At 35.3% G+C, this 19,184-nt stretch overlaps 3 protein-coding genes and 1 pseudogene across 3 annotated transcripts; 3 read left to right on the top strand and 1 right to left on the bottom strand.

Annotated features, from left to right (window-relative positions):
• The first annotated feature begins 6,372 nt into the window (after nucleotides 1–6,372).
• On the top strand, nucleotides 6,373–9,316 carry LOC147293632 (neuronal acetylcholine receptor subunit alpha-5). The gene is made up of 2 exons (XM_086233694.1): nucleotides 6,373–6,602; nucleotides 9,040–9,316. The coding sequence occupies exons 1-2, from the start codon at nucleotides 6,435–6,437 to the stop codon at nucleotides 9,085–9,087; spliced, it is 216 nt and encodes a 71-aa protein (XP_086089820.1). The 5' UTR covers nucleotides 6,373–6,434; the 3' UTR covers nucleotides 9,088–9,316.
• A 1,443-nt stretch (nucleotides 9,317–10,759) lies between these two features.
• LOC147293631 (uncharacterized) lies at nucleotides 10,760–13,585 on the bottom strand (annotated as a pseudogene).
• A 97-nt stretch (nucleotides 13,586–13,682) lies between these two features.
• Nucleotides 13,683–15,808, top strand: LOC147293630 (F-box protein At5g07610-like). The gene is made up of 2 exons (XM_086232578.1): nucleotides 13,683–15,017; nucleotides 15,670–15,808. The coding sequence occupies exon 1, from the start codon at nucleotides 13,768–13,770 to the stop codon at nucleotides 14,989–14,991; it is 1,224 nt and encodes a 407-aa protein (XP_086088704.1). The 5' UTR covers nucleotides 13,683–13,767; the 3' UTR covers nucleotides 14,992–15,017; nucleotides 15,670–15,808.
• Nucleotides 14,993–16,961, top strand: LOC147293629 (F-box protein At5g07610-like). The gene has a single exon (XM_086232579.1). The coding sequence runs from the start codon at nucleotides 15,676–15,678 to the stop codon at nucleotides 16,537–16,539; it is 864 nt and encodes a 287-aa protein (XP_086088705.1). The 5' UTR covers nucleotides 14,993–15,675; the 3' UTR covers nucleotides 16,540–16,961.
• The last annotated feature ends 2,223 nt before the right edge of the window (nucleotides 16,962–19,184 follow it).

Genomic DNA, 19,184 nt, shown 5'->3' with positions numbered 1-19,184 from the left:
AGAAGGAAAGAAAAGAAAAGAAAGAAAAAGAAAAGAAAAGAAAAAAAGAAAAAGAAAAGAAAAGAAAAGAAAAGAAAAGGAAAGAAAAAAAAAGAAAAAAAAACACGTTTTATTTGCGTCTATGCGCTCGTTGACCCGAGACTTTTCCAACAAGACTAAAATCAAGACTGAGTCTTTTCTAATTTTTATTGTTCCTCAATGACTTGCCAAAATCACTTAAAATTCAAATAATTTACCAAAATTAACTTCGAGGTTCGAAAAACGTTCTGTAAAATCTCGTGAGCTCGTCTTAATAAATTTTATTTTTCTACTACTTCAAATTCATTTATTTCCTTCCAAAATTCCTCAGAAAAATTCTAATATCTCCGAATTAACAAGATAATTATCAATAAATCATTATTTACTTCAAAATAAATTATAAACCAACTTTTTGGGATCTCACAATCTATTTAGATTGTTTTTTGTTATTAGATTAAGTGGTTTAGAAAATAACAATACATGTCATTTTCTTATTTGTCCACATATGTTTTAAGGACAATTGGATTCAAAATGATTAAATATCCCTTAAAAAGAGGTCATTTTTATGTAATTAGTAATTAGTGAACTATTTTTATTTAACAGTATTTGCCTCTAGCGCACATTATATTCACCTTATATCATATGAAACCTACTATATAATTTGATTTCTTCAATATTTTTTATCAATGTAGTAGATAATATGTTAAATAAACATATGGTCAAGTTTCATTCAAAATTTCCGTATTTTGATAGCAATTTATGTCGTTTTTGTCTAATTTTATCGAAATCGAAATTTTAATCGAAATTTCTGCGAAAATTTCCGTCGAAATTTCCATCGAAAATTTCCTCGAAACCGAAATTTTACTCCTTGATCCAAACACACTATAAGAAAAATGTGTTCGATAAGAAGTAAGAACAAAGTTTATGTAAGATTTTCGTTAAAGTTGTCACGTGCATGGCACGTCATACTACATTAAGGACCTTTCGGTCACTCCAATCACAAATTATAAATCCCATTAATTGCATGTAAAGAAACCACATGGCAATTGTATTCAATAGGTTTTCTTCAATTTATTTTCTTTTTACAATTTTAGAGCATTGAAAGAGTTTTTCAAGATTAAGACACAAGGACGTAGGACAATGGCGGGAGTGAGGCAACAAAAATTTGATGGGAGGGTTGGGGGTTTAGTGGACATGTGTTTTGTGATTAGAGATACCGAAATACTCCATATTCAGTGGTTATGTGCAATACACATAAACATTTTTAACAAAAAACTGTAATAGAAGTTAGCATTTTTCTCAAGCAAAGTCCGAGCCCCTTATCGCGAGCCCTATCATAGCATCCAAATTCCAAACTATGTCTTACACGCGAGCTTCAAATGTCTACTTGATCTTTGAGCTAAACTTGATTCCAAATTTTAACTAGAGAATTGGAATATCTCAAAGACTAATGTTAGTTACCTTCTCATTTGTGTCTTCTCTCTTCACTTGTTTGAAATTGTACCCTTATGATCAGAATTGTTCAATTTCTAGATTATTATTTCAAAAAATTAATTAAATTAAAAATCGTTTAGTCATTTAATTACAATCAAATAAATAGATGATTTTTGTAATAATTAGATACACTCTCCATTTAATTGATAACGGTTAGATAACTAAACAATTTCTTTTTTGATTACAATATTTTAAGAGATAATTATTAAAAGGGAGACTTAGAGTCTAGTTAATTTTATGAGCCTCTATTAGACTAAGACCGGTAGTGATTTAAGGTTTTTAATTAAGTTCTTTTATTTTTTTTCTTTGACGAATTTATGTTAGGTTTTAGCTCCGCCCAAAATCTTGGAGTTAAAACCTAACATACAACCTCTACAAAGCCCACTCTACACTCTAGGAGGAGAAATACTCTTCAAATAGGGGTAAATACCTTTCAAATCGGAGAATGACTTTATTATGAATTAAAAAGATTTTTTTTATAAATTAAAAGGACTTTATTATGAATTAAAAGAATTTTCTTATAAATTTTAAAACACTCCCGGTTTCCATCTAAAAACTGTTTTTTTAAATAACTTAAGCTTAATTATCTCTTATTAAAATCAATGCCGGCCCTGGAGGGCACATAGTGCAATGCCTAGGGCCTACCTTTAAGGGGGGCCCACAAATTTTTTTATATTATATATATTAATATATATATTTAAAAATAAATTTATGTTGTAAAAAAAAAGGGTTTTTTTTTTAAAGTCTATTTTTAAAAATTTACTATTCATCCGGCCCAACCGCTACAGTGAACTACTGTAGCGGCCCACTTTTAAAAAAAACCGTTACTACAGTAACGGCGTTACTGTAGCACGCTACAGTATTTTTAAAATGCAATTTTTTTTCTTCATTTTAGTGCCATTTAGTACATAAATTACCCAAAAAAAATCATAATTTAGGTATTTTTTATTTCATAAACATATTAAATAATAACCAACATAAAACACAAAAAAATCAAGATGTCCATAATCTTTTGCATTTTATTAGTAAATATAATTGTTACTATCGAAAAGTAACAATCACCTATTACTACTGTCCGGTAGTAACAATTACCTATTGCTATTGCCCAACAGTAACAATCACCTATTGCTACTGCCAGACAGTGGCAATCAAGTAACAATAACAATAAAAATAAATTAGAAAATATAATTTAAACCTAATACAATCCTTGCTATCGAAAAGTAACAATCACATATTGCTACTGCTCGGCATAACAATCACCTATTGCTATTGCCCGACAGTAACAATCACCTAACAATAGCAATAAAAATAAATTAGAGGATATAATTTAAACCTAATACAATCTTTGTGAAATCATAAACAACCAAATGAATTATAAACCTATGATACAATGACAACAAAATAAAACAAAATCACAATAACTTGAAACTTCCGGATCTAACTTGAAACTTGTTATACGAAATAATTGATTGAATATGGCGGTGAAGTGAAACAGCCCAAAAGTGTAGGCTAAAAGGTAATTTATTTTGCATGTTGAAACTTAGTTATTATACTCTTGCAACCAGTTTTGGATCTTGACTCTGTCATGCAAGCAAGTGATTATGCAACAAACAATCTTCTTAGACTGCAAGAGACAATTGAAAGGAAAATATTTCATTATGAGAAAGTAAAGAAACTACTAAGAATATCAAGAGCGATCAAGTTATACCTCTTTGTAACCTATTGAAAGTCGTTTTGCATAATCATTGGCCACATGCTGCTTCTTTGTGCCACTAACTACATCAATTATCCCAAAAAATTCAAAGCATGTGTGCACAGTGCATGTAAAAATTATATACATGATACATCAAATAAGTTGCCACTGTCAAACAATAACAATAACATATTATTACTGACTTGAGGCTTTTGCTTCCTCAACTCCACAATCTGAAAGTTTCTTTCTTAATATTTTTTTATTCATCTTTTTCTCCTAAACCAAACTAAATAGGTAAACCAACCTAACACATTTCCATTCAGATTTCTCAAACTTAATGAGATTTCATACCATATTGCAGGAACATAAAAATCATAGTAAAAGTTTGTTACTGTTAAACAGTAACAATAATAATAACAAGTTCTTATTGACAAACAGTAACAACTAGAGCCTCACTTACATTTTCAATTTTAAGTAAATAATTGACAAAAAACCTTACATATTCAACTACTGAGTATGAAAAAATCAAAATAAGTGAGATTTCATACCCTAAGAACATAAAAATCATAGTAAAAGGTTGTTACTGTCAAGCAGTAGCAATAACAGGTTATTACTGATAAATAGTAACAACTAGAGCCTTACTTACATTTTCAATTCTAAGTCAAAAATTGACAACAAGCCTTACACCTTCAAATATTCAACATAAAAAAAAAAATCAAAATAAGTGAGATTAATTTCATAATCTACAAGAACATATATAAAAATCACAATAAAATGTTGTTACTATCAAACAGTAACAATTTGTTACTGCCAAATAGTAACAACCAAAGCTTCACTTAGCTTTTCAATTATAAGTCAAGCATTGACAACAATAGTTTCATAGCCAATTTTGATAATAAGATGAACAAACTATAAATTTAGCATGTCAAAGCATCCAGCACATCTTCGTGGTCCACAGGGAAAGGAATGAAAATGAAGGGTTGTGTTATCTACAATCATTTAATATAAGCATAATAATGTTGAATCTAGTTCAATTTATTCCAATCTCAGCATCCAAATAAATACACCTACATCAAATTCATGTAAGCTACCACATTTTGGAAAACACCCGACCGCTGAGATATTTTATGTAAAATACTAAAGTAACACCATAAACTAAGATCTCTATGGAATATTAGAAATAATTAAGGTTGAATCATAACCTTTATCACATTCACCAACTTGTTGAGCTAACAACTTGTCGCAAAACCTTTTCAGTTCCAGACACGACTATGGTAAAGAGAGCTTTGTCCTTGTTCAAACCAACAGCAAGGGACTCGATGTTGTAGCCCCTCCTAGCGAAAACCCCAACTATTCGGTTTATTATTCCACTCTCATCCCCAACAAATACAGAAATTGTATGGCGTTTCACCCTGAAATGATATATAGGATCAGTGTTAAAAACTTGAAATAGAAGATGTGCACATTGGAAAGCCAAAGAAGGCTTTCTCAGTAGCCTTTTCAGATTTAAAATTTCTGGCTCATTTATGAAAAATTGCAAGGACCAACGGTCACAGTAAAATCAAATTTTCAAACCCTAAAAATTTCAAAATCGTAATTCCTCAAAATTGACAAGCAAAATCATGGGGAAAAGAAAGCTCTTGATTAGAAGAGTAGGAAAATACCACAATCGAGTAGAGTCACCGTCGAGTTCACCTGAAAATTGGTCGAAAAGCTTCTGCTTCTTGACGTCGATCTGCCGCCGTCGCTGGGTGGTTGGACGATCGAAGGCCATGGGAAGGAAGAGGAGAGAGAGGCGAGCATGGAGAGGTGGGTCTCGCCGCCATCCATGGCTGGACGACGATGCATCGAGGAGAGAGAGAGAGTGACGTTGAAGAGAGATAAGAGAGCGAATGGTGCTGAGTTTGAAACGAGAGAAATGAGAGAAGGAGTGGGGGAGAGACGGAGAAAGAAACGGAGGAAGGAAAAAAGGACCGGATTGGTATAAATTGGCCTTGCTTCGAATATCAAAAAAAGACCTGGGTCTTAAAAGTAGTGAAAGCCTAAAATTGGGCTTTATAATCATTTACTTAAAAAAAAAAAACAACTACATGCCTACTACCTACAGAGGCCCAAATGGCCGAATCCAATGTCAATATAAATCAATACACGAAGGCCTAATGTGAATTATCAATTATGTGATTCAAATTTCAAAAAAAAAAGTTTAGAAACTTATGCCTTCAGCCTCCTCTTTTCTCAAAGAAAGAGGAAGCTTTACTGTGATGCGGCTAGTGTATTTGAAAAATTATAGGCCTCCATGACTGTAACCAATGATGGAATAAAGAATGCACATCAAAATTAAAAATACTAAAGTTTTATGTTGCAATTTTCTATGTCAGAGGAAATGTTGAATAGATTGGCAATGTTATATATTGAAAGAGATGTGTTGGAAAAACTTGAATTTAAACCATTATTGATAATTTTACTTCTAGAAATGTTAGAAGAATCAGTGATGTTTGCTACTATTTTGCTCTTGTAGGTGATCATAACTTGGATAGTTGGATATTATTGAACAGTAGTGCTAGACATCCCACATTTTTATACTATAATTTCATACCACCTTATGTGGCAACTTACATGGCATTCATGCATTGGACACTAAAAAATAAAAATAAAAATCTAAAAAGAAAAAGAAAAAGAAAAATTTTGTCCAATAAAATAATGACACGTAAGATGGTATAAAAATGTGGTAAATATAACATTAGCTAATGAAAAAAGTGTGATATTATTACTATTTTTATTTTGTCATAGTTAATTTGAAATTATTATTAATAATTTTGTTTTTAAAAATATTAGAAGAAGACATTTTGTTAATGAAAATGAATAATTTCGATTATAAAACTACACTACGGAAATAATAAGAAGAGATAAAGCAACTAACATTCTTCTCTCTCAACATAGAATGCATTACCTCTATATTTCAGTTAATCTTAAAATTTTACGTAGTCCTTGCAAATATATATATATATTTTTGTAATTGGGAAAGAAAAATCGAACTTCGGGGCCTTATACAACTAATATTTTTACCAAAGTTTTATCGCTGCAGCCATACAGCGGATAGATAGCTCAGAATTTAACGAAAGGTAAATGTAAATTAGATGCAAGCCTACAAGAGTCGATAGAGAGTGTAGAGATTGAGTGAGAGAGGGGTAAGAGAGCAGCGAAAGCAAGCAAGAAGAAGGAAGGAGAAATGGGGGGAGGAATGGAAGCAAACAAGAACAAGTTCATAGAGGAGTGGGGCTCCGCCAGAGAGAATCTCGAGCACAACTTCCGCTGGACTCGCCGCAACTTTCTCCTTATTGGCCTCTTCGGCATCGCCGTCCCCATCTTCGTCTACAGGGGCATTGTCAAAGATTTCGTAATACTCTCTCTTTCTCCATCATTTTTCGTTGATTTTTTTGGCAATTAATCTGTGGATCCGATTGGTATTGAATGGATCGTTATTTATTCCACTTCTGGTTATGGAATTTAGATTGATTCCTCATTAGCTCTCTTGGGTCTTTTTTTTCTTTTAAAATTTTCAGCTACTGTTTGACTTTTAAGATATCATTTTTCTCAAATTATGTTGTTCAAAGATTTGGGTTTTGACCCAATTTAGCTTTTGGGAATTAACAGGCATTTGATTCCCTATTATGTAAAAATAACATAAGCTTTGTTACAATTTTTAGGAAGTATGGTTTTCTTGTTCATATTTTCGTCTTTGTTTGTTAGAACTTATATAGCACTGGTAATTGTGTAAGCGTTTTGATGTCATAGATAGTTCGCGTGCTTTGGCCCTTGGGGCACTGCAAATGGGGGTAGAATCATGATTTGTGAAATGTTTGCAATATTAGAACCCTTTGGCACATTTTAGGGGTTTTACCAAATTCCATTTTTGTCATAAACTTTAGCTTCTACAATAATGAGCCTACAAATGGATGACTTTCATCCCCAAAAGTGGTTCTGCAAGTTATGATTTATTTTAATGTTGAGACCCCTATGGAGATTTATTTTGGTGAGACCCCTAGAAGGCCTTATTTAGATTGGAAGGTTTCAAATTTCTTTTGATGAGACCCCTGGAAGGTTTCTCTCTTCTTCATCGTCGTCCCAAGGGGTACACTCTAATCCCCATACTGTTGCTACATCTTATAAAAGCCCCACTACTACACATATTTGTATAACCTTTCTCAACATTACAGCCTCCTAATGCTAGAAGCCCTTGAAGTCCTTCAATAGCTACACCCTCAATAAGTTAATGAAATTTTCCTGTTTTCTAAAAAAAAAAAAAAAAAAACAGTTTTACCCTTTGCCTTCCAGAACCCGTACATTAACTTTCTTTTTACCATAAGCCTTTAATCCTAAACCTTTACCCTGTCTATATTGATTTCACTATTTCAGGCAGCCTTAGTCTTTGAATTTTGTACCTGTCCTATGCCACTTGCATTAATGTGCACTGAACCCTAACATACTATACTTTGTTGTTATTTATTTTTGTTCCTTGTACCAGAAGGATTTTTCTCGCACTGTTGAATTGTCAGTATTGGTGCGATTGTTCTCTGTAAAATGTTTGTAAAACACCTGATTAGGGATGGTCCGAAATGCATATTGAGAACCCTTTTCGTGTAGTGAAATCATAAGGAAATGCTAGGATGTATGGGAGATGGGTGTAAAATGTAATATCATAAGTAGCTAGGGGAGAGAATGAAAATTCCCATGCTCAGTCACTCAGATTGGAGAGCAGCAATGTTTGACTTTCAAGAGCATTTCTTTGAGTTTCTAAATCTCTTATGCATTCTATTGCAGTGCCAATGATATTTCTCCCTGGTGGAGTCTTTGTATTTGATTAACGTAGGTAGTCAAAGATGTTTCTCCATGGAAGTAAATCTTTCTGCAGGAACAAAGGCTGAAAGACTTAATCAAATGCAATGCCATGTTGCTTGGCCGATTTTTTTTTTTTTTTTGGGGGGGGGGGGGGGGGGGGGTGTTTGAAGCAGAGATTTAGATGATATCATTGTTAGCTTCTTGTTTTGCATTGTTTTTCCTTTTTTTGATTTCATTTTCAGTTGCTGTATTATGTTAGAAAAAATTATTGTTAGTTTGGAGTCTTGTGAAACATTTTTTTTCCCTTTGCATCATTGATGTCATGAAATGCACTTCTTTGTATTGTTTTGTTTGAACCTGTTCATTTGTAATCAGTTTCCCAATTACCTGATTTATTTCTTTGTTGTAAGGTTGTGCCCTCGTCCAACTACTTCACTTCTCCCAACCTAGTTCTATTCATTCTTATGGCATATTTCCTCTAAACCTCATATAACTATTCAAGGCACTTTTCTTTTATTTATTCGTAATGGTAACAGTAACTAGTTTTTCTCTGAAAACTCTTTTTTCTTTAGTACTTATTCTTTAAGACAAGTTAATCCCACCGCTCTCTACTCTCCTTTTTCTTTCATTTTTTTCCCTTTTGTCTTTCATTGTTAGAGCCTTATGATTTTTCATATTAAATTTACTTATCACAAAGAAGGATAGGTGTAAGGCTTTAAAGTTGTCTGATGCATATTTTATTCTGATACTAAAATTAGTATTAGTATTGTAAGAGTTATGGTTTTGCAAGATGTGATTAATCTAAATATTAGGTACTTTACCTTGTTTCTATATTACTTCTAAATATCTTTGATTAGTTACTGATCTGTTTATTTATCCCAAGTATTTGCACGGATGAAATTGTCCGCTTGCGAACACGCACACACACAATGTGGCTGTTCCAGTCTTGCAGTTAACAAATCAGTTTCCTAACATCTTGTCTCCTATGATGACAGCATATGCAAGATGAGGATGCAGGCAGACCACACCGGAAGTTTCTGTGAGCACTAAGATGATGTTTTGCAATAACTGTGGGAGGACTAAGTCACAGAAGGTTCTCTACAGGACCACAGATTTCCCTCTCCTGGTATGGGAATGTATTTTCTTCTCTTTGTCAATCAATGGAACGTAATGTTATGCGAATTTGCATTGTATTTTTCAGTTATGATTACTGCACAATCAACAGCCAACTTCTGTCATTTATAATATTTTGTCTAGATTGGTTTCTCTGCATTCTTGGATTCTCTCTCTCTCTCTCTCTCTCTCTCTCTATATATATATATATATATATATACAGTCCGATTCAGACCGTTGGATTAGATCAACCGACCGTGATCCAACGGTCAGATGCGGCGTTAGCACGGTGCGAACGTCCGCACCTGATCGGCTCCGTATATATTATATCTATTTATCTCTGCACACATATTGAAATGGGACAGAAATACATCCCTCATGAGTCATGACACCAACCAAAAGAACAATATCTTAAATCATAGGCAAATTTAACTCCACATGCCAAACTTTAGGGCTTGTTTGGGAGTGCTTTTGTGAGAAGTACTTTTGCTCAATAACGCTTTTGGTGGAAGTGTATTTATTATTTTTTTAGAATAAAAATACTAGTGCTCATTGTAAATACACTTGAAAATGCTTTCTAAGTAAGCACCTATCAAGTGCTTCTCTAGAAAGTATTAGAAAGCACTTTCAGTTGTTTATGCTAAAAGCCTATCTGCAAACACTTTTAATATCTTCTAAAAGCATTGCCAAACAGGCCATAATGGGCAAATGGAACTCTAAACAGGTGGGGTTTAAGACAAGAGAAAGCTAACCATCATCATATCAAGACGATGAAGCAGATTTACATCAACTCTAGGTTAATTAGGCCATTTTTAGCAGGAGTAATTAGTGTGTCTGACTATACCAGGCTTTTAATCTCATCTGTCCAAGAATCCTACAATCTACATCATGCCATGTCAGCTAGCTTTAAATTTATTCTTTTTAACACCCAAACAACCAGAGGCAAAGAACGGTTTTCGAGTCAGACGAGCTTCTTCATCTTCTCTTGTTCCAAATCACTAAAGGCAAGCCTTCTCAACCTCAACCTCAACCTCAACCTCCAGACCATGAGTTTTCTCTATATTCATTTTCTCATGAAAATATTGGGTGCTTTTGTTATAAATACTGAAGTTTAGTTTGCAATTTTTCCTATTTCCTTGCCAAAATTTAGAGAAAACTAATACACCCACCTCCAGTAGAACCTCACTTTGAAGAGGAGAGGGAAACTAATACACCCAAAAACTAAGAAAATATAAACCAAACTCACCTAAAGAAAGGAACTGGAACTGGATCCTGTATCCTCTACCAGGTTATTTTGGAACTGGTAGACAAGTAGAGGATCCATGTCATATTTTGGAACTGGAACAGCCACATACACAAGCTTTTCCAGCACAAATGGGGGAGAGAGTCTGTATGAATGGAAAGACACTCGTCCATACGCAATAATCACAAAAGTGAGGTCTATGACATGGGACAAAATCCATAAGATTCTTCAGCGACCCATCATTGAAATTGTAGGAGAAAACCATACCAAACACACACATCAGCACTTTCTGCTCGAACGACACTCCGAACTGGAGCCCGAAACCAGTTACTGGGAATCCCAGGACGTATACACATCACTCAATCAACTCTTAAGGCATGAAGATTGAAATGGTAACTAATAGACCATGCAGCATAATCGTCCTCCCAACTCCAACACATTGAATTCCACAGCATTAGATTTGGTGGCCATTACTATCAGATGCACATGGCCTCTAGACTCCCCGAAATAATGGACTTTTTCTTCACGGTCAAGAAACTGAGGCACATGCATTAGGTTCAAGCACTCCGTGTCCACATTGAAGTAAAGGGAAGTCTCCTTCTCACTGAACCAATGAAGTGCACGCTTGCAAAACGCAGGGTAGAGAACAATTATATGGTGGATGGTGGATCGAAAGATACGGGTTCCAAGTTTTGGTGTGAGAATCAAAGAAAGCCACCCGGCTGCTGCTTCCTCTGAAGTACACACTATTTTGAACCGTGAGGTGAATGGCCGGGAAGAATAGAAAGCCAGATTTAGAGCAAGCATTTGACACTCCAACTCGAAAAAATGGTTGGGAAATGAACTGCTTGGTGGTGGGATTGCAAACATGGAATCTAAAACCATAAAAAATGTACCATTTAAATCGAATGTATGGTCTAAGGTACCAATTATCTAGTGAAAGGAAATGTGGTAGGTGACGTGGAGCATATGTGGTCACTCGACCTAAGACATGTTGGTTACCTTGACTCTAATTATATCATGATTAGAGCATTTAACCCAAATCTAATTGACAATAAGAGAGACTCAAGATCCTTATAAGCACTTATACAATGCTAAACTTTTCTAATGTCAGATAACACACTCTACATTCTTACAGTGGGGTCATGAAGAATTTCGCTTAGGTAGAGAAACATCGAAGCAAGCCATTACAGGATTGTAGAATCTTGACACGTGGGGCACCGAGACAGGTCAGATATGGAGGAGGAGCTGAAGTAGTGGGATTGTTGTTGCAGTGTGTGAGAGTGAGAGGAAGGTGTTGGAATTAGGGGGTGGGTAGGGCTTCCGCGGTGGCGGGTGTGGGTGGTAGAGAAGTGGGGGCTGGAAGTTTGGATACAAATTTGAAGGAGAAGAGGGATTGTGGGGGAGTCGAAGGAGGATTTTGGATAGAAAGAATTCAAACAAACTTGAAAACTACTCCAGTTCTCTCTAGTCTGTACAAAAAAAAAAAAATCAATCAGATTGTTGGGAAAGGGATTGAAGAAGAAAACAAAGAACTTGACACACATGCCTATTCCACGATGGTCAAGCTCACATTGATGTGTATTGTGGCAGCTGCAAGTCAATGCATATATCTTGTGAATTGTGACTGAGGTTAATAGTTAACACAACACAAAATATTGAGGGCCCGTATTGCATCATCTAAAGAGTTTTTTTCGTTCCAACTAAAAAAAAAGAGTTTTTTTTTTCGTTACATGCAAAGGATGAAACCTAAGATTTCGAGATTAACTGAGAGTGAGTTGGGTAATGAATTAGAATTATGATAAGTTTAGCTTTTAATTTTTAAGATTGAATGTTGATTTATAGTATTATTTTCTCATTTTTGGAAACTGATTGAAAAGGTTTTTAATAATTTTATTCATCAAATCATATGGTTCAAATAGTTTTATTCTAAGTCAATAAGAGATCGACTCTCCTTTTGCCACTTATTAGGGAATATCGGTAAAATTAATTTGTCTGCCGCTTTCTTTTATAACAGAGTCGTTATTCTCGACTGACATAGAAGTCTTTTGCACCGGCGAAATAAATTATGATGCATGCTGATTCGAATACAACCCATTTAATTGAGTGCTAGAAACTAGAAAGTCAAACAATCTAACACACATTTATTAAATGAGAAGACACCAAAACATTTCATGTAATTTGTTTAATAATCAATTCATTGTTAATCAAATAAAACAAGACGGCCCATGTAATTTCGGGAATTAGGTGAGAATGAGGTGAAATACAAATTCGGATATGAGTATGGGTAAAATTTAGAGTTATAGTGTAAAATTTACCATTCTTAGTTTTAGAGTTATAGTGTAAAATTTAGCTTCCAAATTTGAGTCAAGCGAAAGTCTAAACCATAGAAGAGAAAAAATAATAATAATAAAAAAAGTAAAGGGCCAAAAAACCGGAAAAAACGGCTATAAGTGTAAAGAAAACAAAAAAAAAAGGACCGGGGCTAGAAAAAGAGTGAAAAAGATGCCAAGACATGTACGAATAGGGGTGGGTTCGGATCGGTAACCGAACCGAAACCCCTAAACCGAAGACCGAACCGAACCCTTCCGGTAAGCCTCCACGGCAACCGAGACCGAGACCGAAAAACCGGTAAACCGATGTTCGGTCAACCGAAGAATCCGGTCGGCTCGGCTCGGTTATGGGCCTAGACCGAACACATGTTGGGCCATGTTTTGGGCCACATTTTGGGCCATTTTTGGGCCTTGACTCCATTCACTAATTTAGTATAATATATTAATATTATGATTTAGGGTATTTTTAATTAATTTATATATATATATTAAAAAACATATAAATTAAAATTATAGGGGTTTATAAATTTATATATGTTTTATATAAATTATAGAAATGTATTATATAAAATTATAAATTATTTATTAGAAATGTATAAGAAATGTATTAGAAATGTATAAAAATGAATTATGTAAATGATTTGTTAAATATATTCGGTTCGGTTCGGTTTACCGGCGGTTTAAGGATATAAGAACCGGGACCGAGTCCGAACCTCCCGGTTCGGTAGTCAAACCGAACTTCCGGTACGGTTTTATTTCAGTACGGTTTTTTTCGGTATCGGTTGGGCCAGTTTCAGGCTCGGCCTCGGTTTTTCGGTCAACCCGACCCAGCCCTATGTACGAACATGTCATGTATTCACCTTCTGATTATTGTTTCTACTTTCTACATGTTTGTTGACTGTGTCTGAGTTGTGACTTGTCATGCAAATTGTGTCCATTGTGAGAGTTGGTGACTCACAACTCAACTCACAAGTGTCCACCCAACTCACTGAGACAAACAGCTGAACTCGGAGACTGTACAGAAGACTGAGAATATGGCACCTGAGAGAGGCAGAGGAGGAGGTGGAAGAAGAAGAAGAAGCTGCAAAGCCACAGAGGAATATTCCGGTGCAGCTGCTGCAGTGGCCAGCTCAGTAGACCTCTTGATCGAGATCCTAATGCACCTCCCAGCAAAGCCGATTCTCAGATTCAAGTGTGTTTCAAAGCAATGGTACTCTATAATCTCTAATCCTCAATTTACTATCAATTACGCCAAAAGAAATCCAAACCCTCTTTTGGGTTTGTTGTTGAATGGTCGTCTACAGCCCTACCCTGAATTTTTCTTCGTTTCCCTTGGAGGTTATCGCCAAATTGGGAGAGACCCAAAATTCCTTAGCATCCCCAAAATCGAAATTCAACATTTCTGTAATGGGTTGTTGTGCTATTCCAAGCCTCACATGGATGCCCCTGAGTTCACTTCTTATTATGTTTGTAATTCTGCTTCTGGGGAGTCCAAAAGAATAAGGGTTCTCGGAAGTCCATCAAGCATGAGGTTGATGGCTGTTAATTTGGTATTTGATCCTTCAAGTTCACCTTATTACAAAGTAGTTTTTGTTAGTGAAACATCTGGGTCAGAATTGTATCATCTGATCAAAATCGATATTTACTCGTCTGAGACTCAGTCTTGGAGACCCAGCACAAAGGGACTTTTCATTGTGCCATATGATGTAGGCTTTGGCAATGGGGTTTATTGGAATGGTGCAATTTATTGGTTCTATCAGAAGAAGAGCACTTTGGCTTATTTTGATTTGGATGCTGACTGCCTTGAAAAATTGCAAATGCCACCACTTCCTCAGGGTCAGGGTTCGTACCCAATGATTTTCGATTATTTTGGCGAGTCAGATGGGCATTTGCATCTTGTTGGGACCTGCAGGCCTAGGACTACTCTGTTCACTGTCTTCGAAATGCAGAACGATAGGTCCGGGTGGTTTGTGAAGTATCATGGTGATTTTTACGCTTTAGCAACTGCCTTTCCGAAGATGGTTACTCATAAACCGAGTAGGCCTTATGTGTTTTCTCCAGTGAGCCTGTTTAGAGGAAAAGAAGAGGAGTTGAGCATTGTGCTAACAATACCTGGGAGTGTGGTCCAGTATAATGTCAATGCTAAGACCTCAAAGAAGCTCTGTGATCTGCCAAAAGGTTTCATTTTCAATGAATTTTCAGCACAATACATGAAGTTTAAAGCGCATCAATACATTGAGACCCTTGCTTCCATATGAAACCGTATGAAAGCAGTGTTTATGTGGTATCTCCTCCCTCTCTTCTTCCTTAACTTTATAAGGATGATTTTGCTAGTGTTTCTATTTTATACTTGTAACCAAGTTGTAAGTTATGCAAACAAAAATTTGGCTATATAAGAACTTTAGATGGAGGAGTATAACTTAATAGTCTTAATTGCTGTCTAACTGAGACTAACTTAGAGCCTTGTATGATTGAGAAGTTACAAATAACAGTTCTTTCTTTCATGTGTTTCGACTGCTATGAAATCTTTTGGAAGAAAGAACTTTCCATATTGCAGATAGATTGGAAGGAGTGTGATAAATTGTTTTAAGGGAGGTGGGAAAGATATCAAGAATATAAATTTATTTTGGGAGATATATCTTCCCGGAAAATATATATTCTTGGCCTCCTTTCTTTGCTGACTGTTGATGGATGCATTATGGTTACTTTTAATGTGAAGTGGGTGCATTATGGTTTCTTTGATAATTTTTGTAGTCTTTTATTATAGAGCACTGAGTAATTCTTTCTATGAATGGAAATTGACTTTACCTTATGGAGCAATAACATGGGCTTATTGTTAACAAAGACAGAGTAGTGGGTCGGATCTCTGTCTTTCCTTGCTATATGTATGAGTCTGACACCCTCTTCTTGGGTCTCCCATTGAAACAAAACCCCAGGGCAAAATGCAGAGTCTCTGTCCCAATTCAGCAGAAGCTGTAGCCAACAACGAAGACCTCCTTACACAAATCCTTCTGTGGTTGCCTGCTCGGTATTTTCTCCGCTTCAAATGCGTCTCCAAGCATTGGCTCTCTCTTATCACCAACCCCAAATTCTGTGACCGCCACACCCTCCTCCAAAACCCAAACCCCAAGATCTCCGGCTTCTTCTCCGAGATGTCAATTCCTGATTTCTACTGCATATCTCTTCCCAACAATGAAAACCCATGTGGGTGTCCCCCAGAACCACTCAATTTTATCCAAGACCCTGAAGGCATAGAAATCCTGGACTCCTGCAATGGCTTGCTTCTGTGCGGTTCCTGCAGTGAAAGAGACACAACCCGCAAATATTATGTGGTCAATCCCACTACCAACAAATTATTGACGCTTCCAGCTACTATTAAATCCACATACATTTGGAGTGTTACTTTGGCTTTTGACCCTTCCAAATCCCTGCATTACAAGGTTATCTACGTTCGGAACACTGATCGGCGATTACAAGTGGAGGTTGAGATATATTCGTCTGAGACTCGAAGTTGGAGGTTGGGCAAATCTACTTTCCTTAATTCATTTGGTATCATCCCATCAATTCATGGGGTATACTGCAATGGCGCAATTCATTGGATTAACTCGTCAGGTACGCTTTTACATTATGACATAGATGAAGAGCATTTTGGAGTGGTGGTGTCTAGCTCCCCAAGTTACAAGAACGGGGAGAGTATATATTTGGCAAGTCCCATGGACGTTTGTATCGTGTTGAAAATTATCATCCTGATGTTACTGAATTTGTTGTGCTGGAGATGGGGATGGACTACTCTGCCTGGTCTGTAAAGTACCATGTTGATCTTCACCCGATAATATCCTTATTTCCTGAGATAATGGAGGACTATTTTTGTGACCCTGGTGACTGGGACTCTTATAGATTTGTTGTTCTCTCTGTTGCTCGAGAGGAAAATGAAGAGGATTTATCTCTGTTGGTGCATATTCCTTGTAAGGTCGTCTCTTACAATCTGAAGGATAGGACCTTTAAGAAACTCTGTGACTTAACTCCCAAAGGCACTCTGACTCAAACTGATTTACAAGATGAATGGTATCAGTATATGGAGACTTTGGCTTGTGTCTAATGGTCTTTCTGCATAGACTTGCATGTGATTTTAGTTCTGAGTTTTCTCATTTTCTGCTCCTCTTTTCAGTTTCGATCATGTGAACTTGATCAATTAACTTCTATTGCTATTGTTGGGAATGTTATTTCTCATTTTGTCATCTTTTTATATTTTCTGTGAATGTCTTACTAAGTATATGTATTTGCTTGCTGAGCTGTGTTAGCTCATTCTTTTTTCTCCCATTTCAAATTAGCTTAGATTAGAAGTTGATTCACTTTTGAAGTTTCTATTCCCAAAGCACTCTATCCTCCTCTGGATTCGAAGTTGCTGTTGCCACAATTTGACACAAGATGATGCCTTTAGAGGCAAGACTACGGTGGTGGTGACAGAATTGAGGGTTGGAGACACATTTGAATCTGAGAAGAGACTTTACAGGCAATGGATCATTGAGTGTCACCATTTTTCTGCTTTCAGATCTCATGATCAGTAGTACACTAGTACTTAAACAGCATTAATGCGCATATGGCTAAAATTTAGCAACAAATATACAATACTGAACCACTGTTAAAGTCTCAATGAAAAAGTAAAACCATTAATTTGCATTTGGTCATTGACAACATGTGCAAGAATTGGCTTAACTTCCAAGTTTCTTATTCAATCTCACCAAAAAATCTGATTCTTTTCTGACTTCTCTCTCTCTCTCTCCCTCTCCCACTTAGTTGCAAACGTTCGCATCTTTCGTCGAGCTTTGTCGACGTTTATGTTATGGTTTAGCTTCGGAATTTTGGGCTTTGCCATCTAAGAAAATTGCCTTAACAATAAGAGCATGTACAATGCACAATGTCAATACAAGCTTATTAAAATAGCATGAGTCAATAGCTATCTGTGTTTTATATTTTCGTATATTCTCTTACAAATTAAAATTTTTAAATTTATTTATTTCAAATATTATACCATTAAAATTAGAGATAATTAGGCTTAAATCCTTTAGAAAAACAATTTTTAGATGGAGACCGGAAGTGTTTTAAAGTTTATAAGAAAATCATTTTAATTCATAATAAAGTCATTCCCCAATTTGAAGGGTATTTCTCCCTATTTGAAGGGTATTCCCCTCCTAGAGTGTAGAGTGGGCTTTGTAGAGGCTGCATGTTAGGTTTTAACTCCAAGATTTTGGGTTTTGAGTTAAAACCTAACATAAAGCCATCAAAGAAGAAAAATAAAAGGACTTAATTAAAAACCCTAAATCACTACCGGTTTTAGTCTAAGAAAAATTCTTAAAATGGACTGAACTCTAAATCTCCCTTAAAATTATGTCAATGATATCTTTAAAATGAACCAAATATTTAATATTTTTTAATATTTTAAATTAATACCTAAATTTTAAGTTCTCTATTTTAGATTATAGTATAAAATAACAAGTATATTAGTAAAAAACCATAATTAATATAATAAAAACCAATTTGTTGCAATAATCAATTGGTTTTAAAGCAATTATGCCCCTGTAATTGGAGAAATTATTTTGTGTAACCGATACATGGCCACGTGGGATAACCAATACATGTGTCAAAATAAAAATTTATGTTATTAATACTATAGTAAATAATTATAAACCCCCTAATTCTATTTTAGTTAATTCATAACCTCTAACCATTTTTGTAGTTAATTCATAACCACCTATTTTACTTAAATTTTTGTCTAAACCCCCTAGTCAATGGATATATAGCTATTGTTGACTTTTATTTTTGTTATAATTTCAGTTGTGCCCCTTCCCAATTACTGCACATGTGCACATCACTGACATCACGCATCCACACTTTTATTTTTGTTATAATTCCAGTTGTGCCCCTCACCCAGTTGCATGATCCACTCGCTGACATCGCCCAGCTGCTGACATCACCCGTGCCATCTCCATCCCATATCTAAAAAATTGAAAAAACAAGTTGTGTGAAAAATGAACAAATCAATGTTTGAACACCAGACCTTGTACAAATGGGAAGCACAACCAACTCATCCAAGTTGCAACTTGTATAAGTGTAATAGAATTAACTATATTTATACAGTTTAGAGCCTTGTATGATTGAGAAGTTTGCAAATAACAGTTCTTTCTTTCATGTGTTTCTACTGCTATGAAAGAAAGAACTTTCCATATTGCGCAGATAGATTGGAAGGAGTGTGATAAATTGTTTTAAGGGGGGTGGCCGGGAAAGATATCAAGAATATAAATTTATTTTGGGAGACATATCTTCCCGGAAAATATATATTCTTGGCCTCCTTTCTTTGCTGACTGTTGATGGATGCATTATGGTTACTTTTTATGTGAAGTGGGTGCATATATTTATCATCTCAATCATGGAGACCCCATTTGAGCTGAAT

Source organism: Dryas octopetala, chromosome 2, assembly GCF_963921425.1.
Source record: "Dryas octopetala chromosome 2, drDryOcto1.1, whole genome shotgun sequence".
NCBI classification, from domain to species: domain Eukaryota; kingdom Viridiplantae; phylum Streptophyta; class Magnoliopsida; order Rosales; family Rosaceae; genus Dryas; species Dryas octopetala.
This window is presented reverse-complemented; position numbering and strand designations above follow the sequence as displayed.